This window comes from Condylostylus longicornis, unplaced genomic scaffold (genome assembly GCF_029603195.1).
Source record: "Condylostylus longicornis isolate FDR11 unplaced genomic scaffold, ASM2960319v2 ptg000137l, whole genome shotgun sequence".
Taxonomy (NCBI): domain Eukaryota; kingdom Metazoa; phylum Arthropoda; class Insecta; order Diptera; family Dolichopodidae; genus Condylostylus; species Condylostylus longicornis.
The window spans coordinates 1,006,953-1,021,018 of record NW_026578105.1 but is presented as its reverse complement, the minus strand read 5'-3'; the positions used below and the strand labels follow the sequence as shown (position 1 = coordinate 1,021,018).

Genomic DNA, 14,066 nt, shown 5'->3' with positions numbered 1-14,066 from the left:
TAAAGTTTGTAAAATTTTTGTGGTTAAATTTAGCTTGAAATTTTAATCCACATTTTTTGTAATATCTCACGTGTGTTTATTACTACAACATCAAAAAAAAAAGGATATATTCTAACACTTACACATTTTTGTATACATTCATGTTGAAATTTTTATAAGAACGAGTAAAAAACAAAATCATTTTTTTACTTCATTTTCAGATGTGAAATTTTTTTTTTTTTGTGGGTGTCTTTAATTATACCAATCATTAAAACCGCTGAAATTTACAATTTACAGTTATTTACATACAAAAGCGCAAATAACAAAGCTTTTAACATTTCTTTTTTGTGTTTTATTTTTGTTTTTGTTATTTTCCACCTTAAACGAAATTTTTTGTTAAGTTCTTTCTAAATTTATGAATTTTTTATTAGAAATAATTTTGCAAAAAAAAAATAAACGAATCCTTGATGAATCTTCATAAACAGAGAATTTTGTAATTAGTTTTAATATTTTGTTTTTGTTTCTTTCATTTTTTCTTTTTTTTTTTATATAATGACAAGTTATTTAAGTAAATACACATGATAATAATAAATTTGAGTATTAAACACACTAAGAATATTAAATTTTGTCAATTTAACTAATATGATTGAAGGCAAATGTAATTTTGCAATTTCGAAAAACCCAAGGAGTTGATTATATTAGTGGAAGAATATTCCCTTTAAAATTAAATATAATAAACAAAAGGATAATTTACAATATTTTTGATTGAAAAATGTTCAAAATTTCAAAATTTTTAACAAAATAACTAATTTGTATTTAAAACTATATTTACATTTCGCAAAATTTTAAAATTTGACAGCTTTTAAAAATACAACTGTAACATGTTAGACGTTAAAGATGGGACATTTTTTTTCTTAGATCTTATTTATTCTTACTCCTCTACTAGCTATAGCTTTTATAGCACAAAATCGAAATGAATACCATGCTCATTTTAGTGTGATAATACGTTGCAATTTTTTCTCAAAACATTTCTCCAACTATTCTCCCATATGGGGTTCATTGTAGTCAAATAACATGTTTGGACTCATTCAAATATTTACATGTTAAAAAAAAATAGATCCAAATATATTGAAATTATTTAAAAAATTATTAATAAATCAATTTTCATCAAAATTACAAAATATCAATCAAAAATATTAATTTAAAAATCCAGTAGCTCTACGTAATTCTATGTAACTTTAAAATTTTTACCATCACTCACATCTATAGCAATGATGAAACGTTAAATCTTTCAGTAACACTTAAATGTAAACTCACCTAAAATTGAAAGAATTGAAAAAATTGTTATTTTTAAAAACTTTTTATATATATTTACTTATATACATATATATACATATACGTATAATAACATTTTTTTTTTGTAAATCTTTAAAATTTAATGTAACAATTCATGAATAAAATACTTCTCAATGATTCGTCCAACCAAAGGAATGAATATAATAATTGTTTAACAATCAGAAGAAATAAAAAAATCAAAATTACCTAAATAAACTTTCATCCATAATAAGACATCCTTCAAATTTTGAAAAGGAAAAGGAAAGATTTTTCTGTTATTTCCTTTCAACTCCCCCTTTTCAGAAATAGAAAGAAAAAAAAACAAATTCGATTTTTTCTTTTTCTTAGGCTTCAAACAAAATTTCAAAGGTAAAAGTACAAAAAAAATGAAGAGAAAAGAAAATATTAAAGAAAAACCACTCCCATATTTTTAGAAAAAAGAAAACCGATTCCCTTTATTCCCAAGGTACTCAAATAAAGAATTAGTAACAAGAAAAGTAAAAAAAAAAGGACAAATTTTTTCAATACAGAAAAAGTGTCCTTCTTTCTTAGAGTTTTATTATAAATGCACAGTTATGGCACTTATCTTCAACAAAATATTTATGTATTTAATATAACAATATTAACTTTATTTATTACTAAAAATTCATAAGGAATATTAGTTTCAAGTGCATCTTAACTTATTTAAGGATCTTTTATAATATGGGTTTCAAATTATTTTGTTTATTGTACAGAACTCATTATAATAATAGAGCTTGTTATAATTGATAGTAAAAATAATTTTGATTATTTCTTTATTACTCCTGCAGTCTACAAAATTAAGTTTGTACTTAAGTTAAGTTCTACAAAATTAACACAAAAAAAAGTTGCAAACTTTTAACAGTTGAAAAACCCTCATCACTACGGAATATCTGTATTGCGGACATAATCGAGTTAATGTTAAGTATTTGTTGTATTTATTGCTCCACTGTATATACTTTTGATACCACCAAGAATTATTATTATATAGGCCTAAGAAGCCTTTCATTCATTTCAATTAAATCTTTTGAATTTTCACAATATTTTTAGAATTTAAAAAAAAAAAACTTTAAAATTTCAGCAATTCTTATTTTATTTTTAAAGCTTGTGTACTTTCAAAAGAAATTTTAATTTTTAAATTGAAAATTGTTGACAATATTTTATTGATAAAAATAAATAACAGAAAATTAAATTTAAAATATTTCCAATTACAATACTTTGAAATCAACATCAAAGAGCTTATAATGTTTAATGGTCCAGAAGAATAGTTTCTTTCCGACCGAGTTAAAAAGTCAAATTAAAATTAAAACTATTTTTAGAATAATTTCTTAAAAATGATTGAAAAATAAAAAAAATTTTTTTTTTAAATAAAGGTGATAAAAAATTTATCTGCATACACCAATTTTGAAATTATTAATGAGTTCCAGATGAAATTATTGCTTGTTCTTGTATGATAAATAGACATAAAGTAATAAACGTCTAAACATAATAGGTCCCGCCGATTCATGTCCCAATTGTCATTGTCGCTTTAACCCGTCATTTGTCATCCGTCACCTGTCAACTTTCACCTAACACCTGTCAAACTGTCAATTGTCATCTTTTTAACTGCCATCTGTCAATTATGACCTGTCAAATGTTATCTGCCACATGTCAACTATCACTTGTCATCTGTCACCTGTCAACTTCCATCTGTCAACTATCACCTGTCAACTGCTAACTGTCACTAATACTGTTTCTAATACCGATAACAAGTTTCAAAAAAACTAAATCATTGCATTTCAATCCCTTTATATTTCCGAAAGTTTAATGAAATTTAAAAATTTTCTTTACAAATTCTCTCTACTTTTCTCTTTACTATAGAAATGTTAAATTTTTTTGCTTTTCTCTTAATTATTTTAATTTTCTTTCTTCTTTTTAATTAGGGGTCAATTAATGTCAATTGTTTTTATCCTTACAAAAATGCCTATGAATATAATTTTCTTTTTATTATCCTCAATTATTTTTTTTTATTTTTTCACTATAATTTTAATATGAGAGTTAGATATTAAAATTAGAGTATCCATTGTATAATGAAAAGACCTTTTAGAAAATGCTATCAAAATCGCTTTGTTAAATTACTAAAACGTGCTTCTTTGCTTAAAAGTTTGCTTTCGTTTCTCTATTTTTTTCCTTTTTCACACATTTTGTTTTATTTTAATTTTTTTTTTGTTAAATTTTTATTCATTTCATTATAAAAGGTCGTTTTAAAATATTCTATTTTTTTAAATTAAATTTCAAAGAGAAAAAAAAAACTCAGCCTCATAATATTTTGTATTTGATATATAAGTATATCCAATTGTTGATATTTCCGGACTTTTTACATGAAATCACCATAAAAATATTTTGAAAAAAAAAAAAAAATTTCGAAAAATATGTAAAATAAATTTTAAAAAGTTTATTTTGGAATATCAGTGGAACTCAGTGAATACCATTGCAAAAGATAATATTAAAGTCACGTTCCGAATATAAATTACTCGCTATTATAATATACGTGCTAGAATGTATTTTTTTTTTTCTTATAATTTCAATTCCTAATATTAAATAAATGAAACACAAAGCACATCGTTTTACAAAACAGAAAAATAAAATTTCAATAAAAAAAAATATTTTGTTATTTTAAACCTAGACTTACACATATTTTTCAATAATTTATTGAAATTAGATTCTAAATATGATAATATATAAGACAAACGACGCAAACATAAACAAACACAAATAAAAAAGGATATTAAAAGGAATATTTTGCCTGACCCTTCCCACTATAATAATTATTGTTAGATATAAGATAAAAATGGTATCGTTGAAAATTCTTAAATGCCTATTACCTCAAATATGTGAGAAAATAACCACAATATTTTTAATTTATTCTTTCATTATTTTTGTTCGAAAAAAAAAAAAAAATTTCATTGTTTATTATTTGGAGGCGTTTATTGTTTGTTTAATGGGCGAAACGAATTAAGTCAACCAATTTTTTTTATTAAAACAAAAACGTTCTATGAAGCAGAATTACACGTATTTTAAAGGGTGTTGTGTCAGCAGATAAATTTCCGAAAAAAATAATGGAAATCACTCTATGCTAACTATTTTAGCATTTTGCTTTTTCTCCGAAAAAACTGAAACTCGTAACATTAATTCTTCACCTTTTATAGGCTCTTTTATAATCCATATTTATCTCCATTTACATGGGCGTTAAATTTAACTTTTTAACTTATTCCAGTATTACGTCATTATCAAATTTCCAACACAAAGATTTTAATGAAGATATCCCAACATGCATATACAGTAAATGTTTTAACTTCTCATTCACCTATTAAAATTAGTACAAAACTGCACAATTATTTTGTGCAATTGAAAAATTATCCCAGGTTTGCCATTAATAGTAAAAAATTTAAGCAAAATTATTGATCCTCCTATTACGGCTAGTTCAGTTAATTTCAATTAAGCTTTTGTCGAAAAAATAATTTGCAAAAACTCTTAACTGATTGGAAAAATATTAAAGATATTAGAATTCGCTCCGATTTTTTGAACATTCACTATAGAACTTCTATATCATGAGAATCTCACCCAAAGCTCATGATTAGAATTTTAAAACAAATACAGTAAATTTTAAGCTTCTTAATATAGTTTAAGACTCCTAAATTATCAAAATTTGAGAAAAATTTTATATTATTTAATATTCTTCTATTCTATTTCATTATTAACTAAATTTTAACAGAATACCGTACCATTTTCAACGAACTTATTTAATTCGACCCTCCAATAATGTTGGAAAAGAAAAACTTACAAAACTACAAGTTCAAACAAAAAAATAAAGATTTTTTAATTTTTTTAAAATCTCGTTTAAGAAAATAAATTGTCAATTTAAAAGCGTTTTTATTTAAAAAGAAAAATCCTTTTCATTCACCCAAATTTTAATTTTTGTGTGATAATCCAAGTACACATGCATTAAGTAATAATATAAGATTACTTTTATGTACATTTAAGAATGAATGGATGGAAAATAGCTTTTAACCAATTTTATTTTCTTTTCATTTTTACAATGAATGACCAACCATTTACGTACTATAAAAAGTGCATACGTTTCTAAATTTGTTGTGAAAAAAGTGCATATTGTCCATTTTTTTTTTTGTTACATTTTTAGCCGGATATCCGTATATAAAAATTCTTATAAAGTATAATGAAATTAATTTTAAATTCATAACAAAAGCTCGCTGTTTTTAATTTACACGTACTGTTTAAACTAAATTTGACTTACCGTTTATAACGCTAAGAAATAATGGTCTGAGATATAGACTCCAGTATATGCTTCTGAGTCGAATTAGCTCTGTCCTCCCGTACATCCGTCCCAACGATAATTTATTATAGTAAACACAAATAATTTAATATAGTAAACGCCAGAACCCTATTAAAATTAGATATGTATATATACATATATATATTATTGGTACGGGTATTACAGAGTTGACATGGTCAACACCATATTTTCTCATTTTTAAAAATTTTTATCCTACAGTTTACCGTCCTTATTAACCACTATAAAAAATTCTTACTGTTCACTATAAAAAATGCTAACTTGTTTTTTCTTTACTTTTTCTTAGCTATATATCGTATGTACATATACATATATATATACTTAAAATACCCATATACATAATATGTATAATTATTTAGTATATATAGATTTTTCAATAATATAATATACATACATGACACATATAATATGTTTTCCCTTCAGGATATTATCAAAAAAAAAAGAAAAAAATACAATCATGCAACTAAGGAAAATAACACACAATTATGTACATGAAGATACAATACAACAAAATGTACATACATAAATATCTACTTACAAATTTATTACATAAAAAAACTTAAAGAGTATATAGAATGGAAGATATATTGGAACAAATAACTGTAAAAATGTTGTATGTTTTTGTGAGCACAATGAATGTCCATACAAATGAAATTGTTGTACACACATTCTGTTATACTACTCGTAGTAGTTTAAATAAAGGAAATATAAATTATTGTTCAGAAAAGTAACTCGACTGTTGAATAGAAAATAGAAAAAAAAATTTAATTCTATTTTAGAAACATTTTATTTTTCGCTTATTTTTTATACATAGGTACATACATAAGATGATGGTAATTTTACTACTTTATCAACCAATGGTTTTACAAAAAAAAAATATTTATTACTCAAAAGGAAAACTAGTGCATCTGCAAAATCGAAATTAATCGTGATTCGCCCAAATTTGGAAATTATATTCGATCTAATTAAGTATTTAGTTGAAATTCAAAGTCTTCTCTACTAAGACAATGCCGAGCGATTTTTTAAATCACATTTTATATCAGAAACTAAATTATTCTTAGTATTTTCTAATTAAGCAGAAAATTCTTGTCAAAATCTCCCATAGTTATACCAAATTTTCAAAAATTCTGAAATATTATAAAAATTTCAAGGAAAAATTTGAAGAATGAAAACTTTTTCCAATATTCAATCAACGATGGGTTAATATACAAAAAAAAACTTTATTTTAGTTTTAGAAAAAAAATTATAAAAAAATAAAGTTTGGAGTGGGAGAATTCAGTATATGAATACACCACATATATATACAATACACATATCTATACATTATTACATATAAATAAAATTGTGTAAATGAAAAAAGAAAAATTATAACAAAAATTTACACATCAGTTAAAATAACAAGAGTAACAACGAGTGAAAATGAAATCGGTGCATACAATAGACAAATGCACAAACATTTAAACTAAGAGTAAATAATGTGAAAAAATGTAAAAAGTAAACAAACACACATACACATTATAAGAAAAAAATTCTCATTTCAAGTTTATGAAATGGAAAAGAAAAAAAAAAACTTTCATTACAGAAATAAACTTTTATTATTTGATAAAGAACGAAATAACCATGAAAATGTACCATATATATTTTGATATTAAAAACTTTTCCAATTGATCATAACATGCTCTCATCATAGATCAACAAAACTAACATTCGAAATGCAACAGTTTTGCCTTTTCGTTACATTACCATTAAATGAAAAAAAAACGAAATTAAATTTCAAAATAAAATGAAAATTTGAAAATAGATTGAAAAATTCTTGAATTCAGGCTACATACATGTACATATGCATATTATAACATATGTAAAGGATTAGAAAATTTCAATTTCAAAATAATCTAAACATTATTATTTAAAGAGGAAATTGCAAAATAAATTTATTTGTAAACCAATATTCCTTAATCCATAAATACAATGTTAACGTTCACGTCATGTATCTGAATAAAATGCATTCTCATTAAAGCAATATACATATATATTTATTCCTATCGAATTTATAGAACATTTTCAAATAGTTTCCTATTTTTCTCAGCAAATAATATGACATTGTTAAATTTAAATACTTACAGATAATTTTTTAATTTTTTCTAATATGCTTGTAGTATTAAGAGGAAGAGAAATTTAAATGAACAATTATATAATGTTTACTCTCGTATTATATACGCGATGAATAGAAAAGAAATTTATTAACATATAGAAGATTATTAAATATTTGGAAAATCATTTAAAACTATTGTAACGTTGTATAGAATATCTACTCCGAACATTATAGGACAATATTTTCTGAAAAGCATAAGAATATGAGATGGATGTAGGTGAATGAGTACAAAAAGAAAAATTAATCCATCAGGCTTATTTTTAAAAGTCAATTATAAAAATTATGCACTATATTTAACAATAGTTTTATGATATGGTTAATAGCTTGTAGATTGTAAACACGGGTTAACACATAAAGGATCTATTGTGCCCCCCCCCCCCTCGGTGCCAGGCGTGGCTCTACAGCATCCGCTCGAGACTTACCGCGCTGATGTACTCGAGCAACTTGTGAGATGCGGAGGCCTTTGTTAGGGCAAAGTGCCCCAGTATTTCCCTTCTCGTTCGAGCGAGAGGAACACATTCCCCCAGAATGTGTACCGAAGTCTCCTTATCTTCCTCACAGATCTTGCAAGAATCCTCTCTTTCCAGGCACAGTCTGCCGAGGTGGCCCCTAAGTCTACAGTGACCCGACAAGAGCCCGGTTAGGATTCTCATGTGGTGCTTTTCCATTCCAAAAATTTTCTTAAAATGCTTTTAGTCATAAATTCCCAGAGATCATTTGCCTACTGCAGCAACGGAAGATATCTCCAGAGCTTCAATCGCCTCCACTCCGATTCCTTTCTTAGTTCCCAACGAATAGTATTAAGTCCGATGCCGCAGAAGGGCTGCGGCCCTAGAAGAGGTGTGTTAGCCCCCTCTTCGCCAATTCTCTGAATCCCCTCTTCCCCTCTTCTTCTGCTTCCTCTGATTATGATATGGTTAAAGAAATAAATATAGGCTTTTCAGCTACTTTTCAAACTGAAGAAAAATGCTTCAGATATAGTTGAAATTGATAGAAAAAATTTCAAATTTCGGTGTCTTTATTGTCCCAACTATAGTTATTCCAAGCCTTCAAACAATAATATTATAATTAGTCATTTTGCTATAGGATTTCTAATATTATATTAGTCATTGTGGAGTATAGGATTTCGAAAAAGTTCTATAAAGAGCAAATGTTATCATATATGTATATAATCGGAAAGAACTCGAAGTGCTTTGGAATTCTTCGTAAGTATATCACTGTTAGCAAATTATATGAGGCACAGAGTAAAGACGTCGGTTGACAAAAGAATTATCAAACACAAAAAATAAAATTAAAAATAAATGTTTAAAAAATATTGTAATAATAAGCGGAAAATAAATTCAATATTGACTTCTTCTTCTTGAAATAATGCATCAGTAAATATAAAAGTGTTGAGCAGAAATTATTTTGGAGAATTATTTACCCTCCACTGATTTTTATATTGGTAATAACTTTGATTTATTAAAACAATTATAAATCATCCAAAAACAATTAAAACTTCCCAATAAAATTCCAAAATTAAAAAAAAAATTTAACCTTAAAAAAGTTTTGAATTACAAAGTAATAATATTCTTTTTTTTTTTAATTAACCTCTTGAATCAAAAACTCACGAGGTTGAAAAATCAAATATAATTTAAAAAAAAAGGTAGAAACCTTTTAAATTCATTTTATTTTTTAAAAATAAACTATAAGTGTTTGAAATTCTGTTAAAATACACCCTCCGTCATACCGTAACCCTTATATGTATGTGCAAGGTTATAAAATATAAGTTTCAATCAATATTTTGAAAGTGAAAAAAGCTTAATAAACAATATTGGATTATATGAAAAAATAGCTATATAGCAAAAGGTGTACAAAAGATATTGGAATTGTATTTTTTTAAATATGTAAATGTTACGGCAAATGTAGCACTTAAATTCAAGTATTTTAGATTTATTTTAATATTTTTTCTTAATTTTTACTTATATTCTGTAATCAGTTGATTCAGCAAGTCGAAATCAATCCTACGCATGTTAAAATTCGACTCCCCATCAGGCATATCACCCCACAATCAAAAGAATCAGAAAAAAAAACCATACATTCCCTAATGCCACTGATTTGCTGCAAATTTCAATAATGAACGCCAAGAAAAAGAGTCTCATATAAACATGAGCAGAGCCAGAGGCTGTCAAAAAATTTATCAGAATCCGACGGCGACCAAGCGACAGTAGAAATATTAAAATCGCCCAAAATAAGAAAATTATCCAACTAAGTAATGATATGATGAATGCAAATCAAAAATAGAGTAAATCTGACTCAACAATGACTCGAACTTCAAACCCTTTGCAGACATCCAAACTTGGAGAAAAATAACAACTCAAAATATAAGTATTACAGTACCCTATAGTAACATTAGCACACAATAAGTTTCAAAGGCATCAACGGCCGTAAACAGTACGAGTATAACTTCAGGGAAGACGTCACTGCGATAAGAACTCGAAAACCTGAATTATTACCAAATTGCAATTTTTATATTTTAAAATAAGCTTATTAATTTTAATTTTAATTTAATTCAAATGTTTTGATTTTTCATTTTTACCGTAACGATTTAACATTATAAATAAATATATAGGTAACACAAAGGAATTTTGCGAAACGTCATTGAAAGTGGTTGATAACAATTATTATTGTTAGAGTGTCAAATTACTGTAAATATTGAAGCCCACAAATGTATGTAATCATGGTCAAGAACGCGTGATATAAAAATTTCGATCGATATTTTCAATATTTTTTTTTCTTGTTTTTAAATACATTTAAATTTTACATTTAATGCTGTTAGAAAAAAATGGTTGATTTAATAATAATTTTTGATTTTTTTTTTTGTGTTTTGCACAAAAATAATCCACACTTTATGTATTTATCTTTATGGTATATAACATCAAATATATAATTAACCTAATAAAATGGTTTAATCCAATTACAATACTAGTAAAATTTCCATTTAATCAACTGTATTTAATTCAGTGGGAAGTTAGAAGTTATAAAATACCCCTGAACTATTAAATTAAAATTAAGCTTGTTTGTGTTAATAAAGCACATATGAATATAAAAGTAATGTACTATTAGTAAAGAGGAAGCTATTGGTGCACACATTATTAATGTATTCAATGCAAGGGAGAGTATTCAATAGAGAGAGAAAATGATAGTAACCGCACTGACAGCAACTATTTATATAAAATTATTTCCCCTAAAATTACATTAATTTTTGAACATCATGAGAAAAAATTCAAATTCTTTAAATTTATAATTTAATTACATTACAAGAAACCAAAGCCATACATTACAACAAAACCATTGACATTACGGACTGGAAGCCTATACCATCACGAAAATGTTATTACTTGAAATAAAAGTCTTACACACTTGATTTGGCGGAATATAAAGGATGTTCGCTTAAGATGCAACAAACATTTATGAACGTAAAACGACTAATCTACCTCAGAGTTAGATGGAAAACAAAAAAAGAATGGATTCATTTAATTAAAATTTAATTTTTATTCAGGTAAATGCTTTTTCATCCATTTTTATACCCTGCACTTCGTGAAGGGTATATTAACTTTGGTATGGAGTTTGTAACTACTTGAAGGAGTCATCTGCGGTATGGACATATATATATATTCTTGCTCAGCGTAAAATTCTGCGTTGATTTAGACATGTCCGTCTGTCCGTCCGTCCGTCCGTCCGTCCGATCACACGATAACTCAAAAACGAATAATGCAATCTACACCAAACTTTCACAAGTTTTTTCTTTTGTGCCAAGGACAAGCCCTATTGTTATTGGACTAATTCGGACAACGGGTTCGTTGTCCGACTCAACTCAAAGAGTTAATTTTAAATATTTCAAAAACTAATAAAGCTATAAATATAGAATTTTGTATACATGTGTCCAATTATATTCTACACATGCTCTAGAAATTATAATGGGATAGCTGCACCGGTTCGGGTGGCTGCCATACAACTCCAACAGCAAATTTTTTATATTCGGCAAAATAATAAAGTCAGATTCATGAAACTTGGCAGTCATGTGTCCAATTATAGGTCAAATATACTTCTGAAGTTTTAGAGGAATTGCTTGGCAGGTTCGGGTACCTGCCATACAACTCCAGAAGCTAATTTTAAATATTTGGAGAAATAATAAAGTCAGATTCATGAAACTTGGCAGTCGGATGTCCAATTATAGGTCAGACATATCCGTGAAGGTTCTATAGAATGACTTCACAGGTTCGAGTAATTGCTACACAATAACGAAAGGTGTAGGGTATAATTCAATCGGTTTATACCGACTGAAACGTTTTTACTTGTTATATTATCTATACTTACCACAGATTAGAAATGGTTGTGCAAGCATAAAAAATCAAATTTTTTAGTAGCTCGATTCGTGCTCATAAATTTATTTTGCAACAATTCTGCTCATTCGAAAAACACAACGACACTATCATATAAATGAAATTTTAATTTTTTTTTTAAATATGCTCCTATTTTCATTCGGAATTGAAAAAAAAAAAAAAAAAACAATTTTTTTTGTATTTATTTTTCATTTCAATATTTAATTTCTCTTTTTATTCTCTCTTTCCTCGATTCCTTTGAAATCCTTTTGGTTATATCAATTATTGAAAATTTGAACAACGTGAATGAAAACTGATGAAATAATTTGCTTTTCGTTATGGTGATATCCTTTTGTCTTTTAATTCCCTATGACATATGATATAAAATTTCTGGATTATATGAAATTCAATGTTATTATGATTAAATGCATTTTCGCAGAAAATATTCAATAAAATCTGCTACAAAAGATAAAATTTTTTTAACTATTTAAACTGAAAATTCGTATTTAAATTTCGCTCAAAAAGAAAAAAAAATTTGCAAAATGATTATGTCAAAAAAAGTTTTTGAAATTCCTTTTTGCGTAAAATATACTTGACTATATTAAGAGTTAAGTATAAACTTAATTTTCAACTAAGAGCGCAAATGAGATTCAAATGGAATTTTACCAACAGACCGACAGATCTACTGACTGAAAGATCAACAGACCCACATATCGACAGACTGACGAACCAAAAATAGTTTATTTGAGCTTCCCTATACTATATAAAAGTAATTTCCCACTACCCACTCGGCATCCGAAATTTGGTTCCATTACATAACCTCCACTATTATGTGCAATGCCGTCGGCAATAAAATATTTACAACCTTTAACCCAAAATGTACTGTGTTTTCATATCTCAACCTTTATTGACAAATTGAAATAATAACATACTCAATTCATTCCCCCTTCCCAAATAACAAAGTATAAAAGAACAGAAATTAACATAATTTAGATGAAAGAAACTCATATATATACAATTCTCCCAAGTAGCTTATTTTAAACCTACTTATACACAATTCTCCAAAGTTGCTAATAAGGTATCCTCCAAATAAAGTTTCAAGTATTTTAATTTATTTTTATTTATTAAACCACCACCTCAAAAGAGCTTAAAATCTCGTACAGATTTTATTAGTACGCTTTGATTTACAATATGTCAAAAGTAAAAAAAGTACGGCAATTTGTTAAACCGGCAATTTCTTAAACCAAAAATGCATTATTCTGTGGTTCCTCTACGAAAATCTACTTGCAATTTGCAAAAGTTCGAAATGCTAGTGCAGCACTATTTTTCTTAGTTTAATAAGTATTGCTCAAACTCCAAAGAAAAATATACATAATTTGCTTTAGGACATTCAAAAAAGAAAATTAAAAAAAAAAATAATCAAAAACAAAATATCGGACTTGTTATACACAATGAAGAGAAAAATCAGAAATTCAAACAAATATTTTTACAGATTGAGGTCCTCCAGGAAAAATAAACAAAAATTTCAATTGGAATAAAACAACAAAAGAATAACATGTATGTTTGTATACAGAAAAGAAAATAAAATAGCAGCAAGAGTACACATATACTTTTCGAAGTTAAAAAGGATATTTTATTGTAACAATAGGTTTGAATGCTACAGAGGCTTTAAAAAGAGAAAGAAAAAGAATGTATGTAACATTGAAATAAAATCATTTTGTAACATTCATTCTTACATAATGTAAAAAAAATAATAATAGAAAATTAAGTTTTCTTTTTCAAAAAAAAGAAAAAGGATGAATAAAATTCAATCCTTTTTGTTTTGTTTTTGTTTTCTAATACATACTCACGCATTTCATTTTATCTT

General features: G+C 26.2%; 1 protein-coding gene across 4 annotated transcripts in view; it reads right to left on the bottom strand.

The window, feature by feature from the left end:
- Positions 1-1,174: 1,174 nt before the first annotated feature.
- The window catches only part of LOC129615593 (protein kinase C, brain isozyme-like), a 102,146-nt gene continuing 89,254 nt past the window's right edge, over positions 1,175-14,066 (bottom strand). For all 4 annotated transcript variants that reach the window (XM_055530865.1, XM_055530862.1, XM_055530867.1 and 1 more), the window contains exon 3: positions 1,175-1,296. In XM_055530865.1, the coding sequence (XP_055386840.1) occupies positions 1,293-1,296 (4 nt within the window). In that variant the 3' untranslated portion in view covers positions 1,175-1,292. The remainder of the gene's footprint in view (positions 1,297-14,066) is intronic.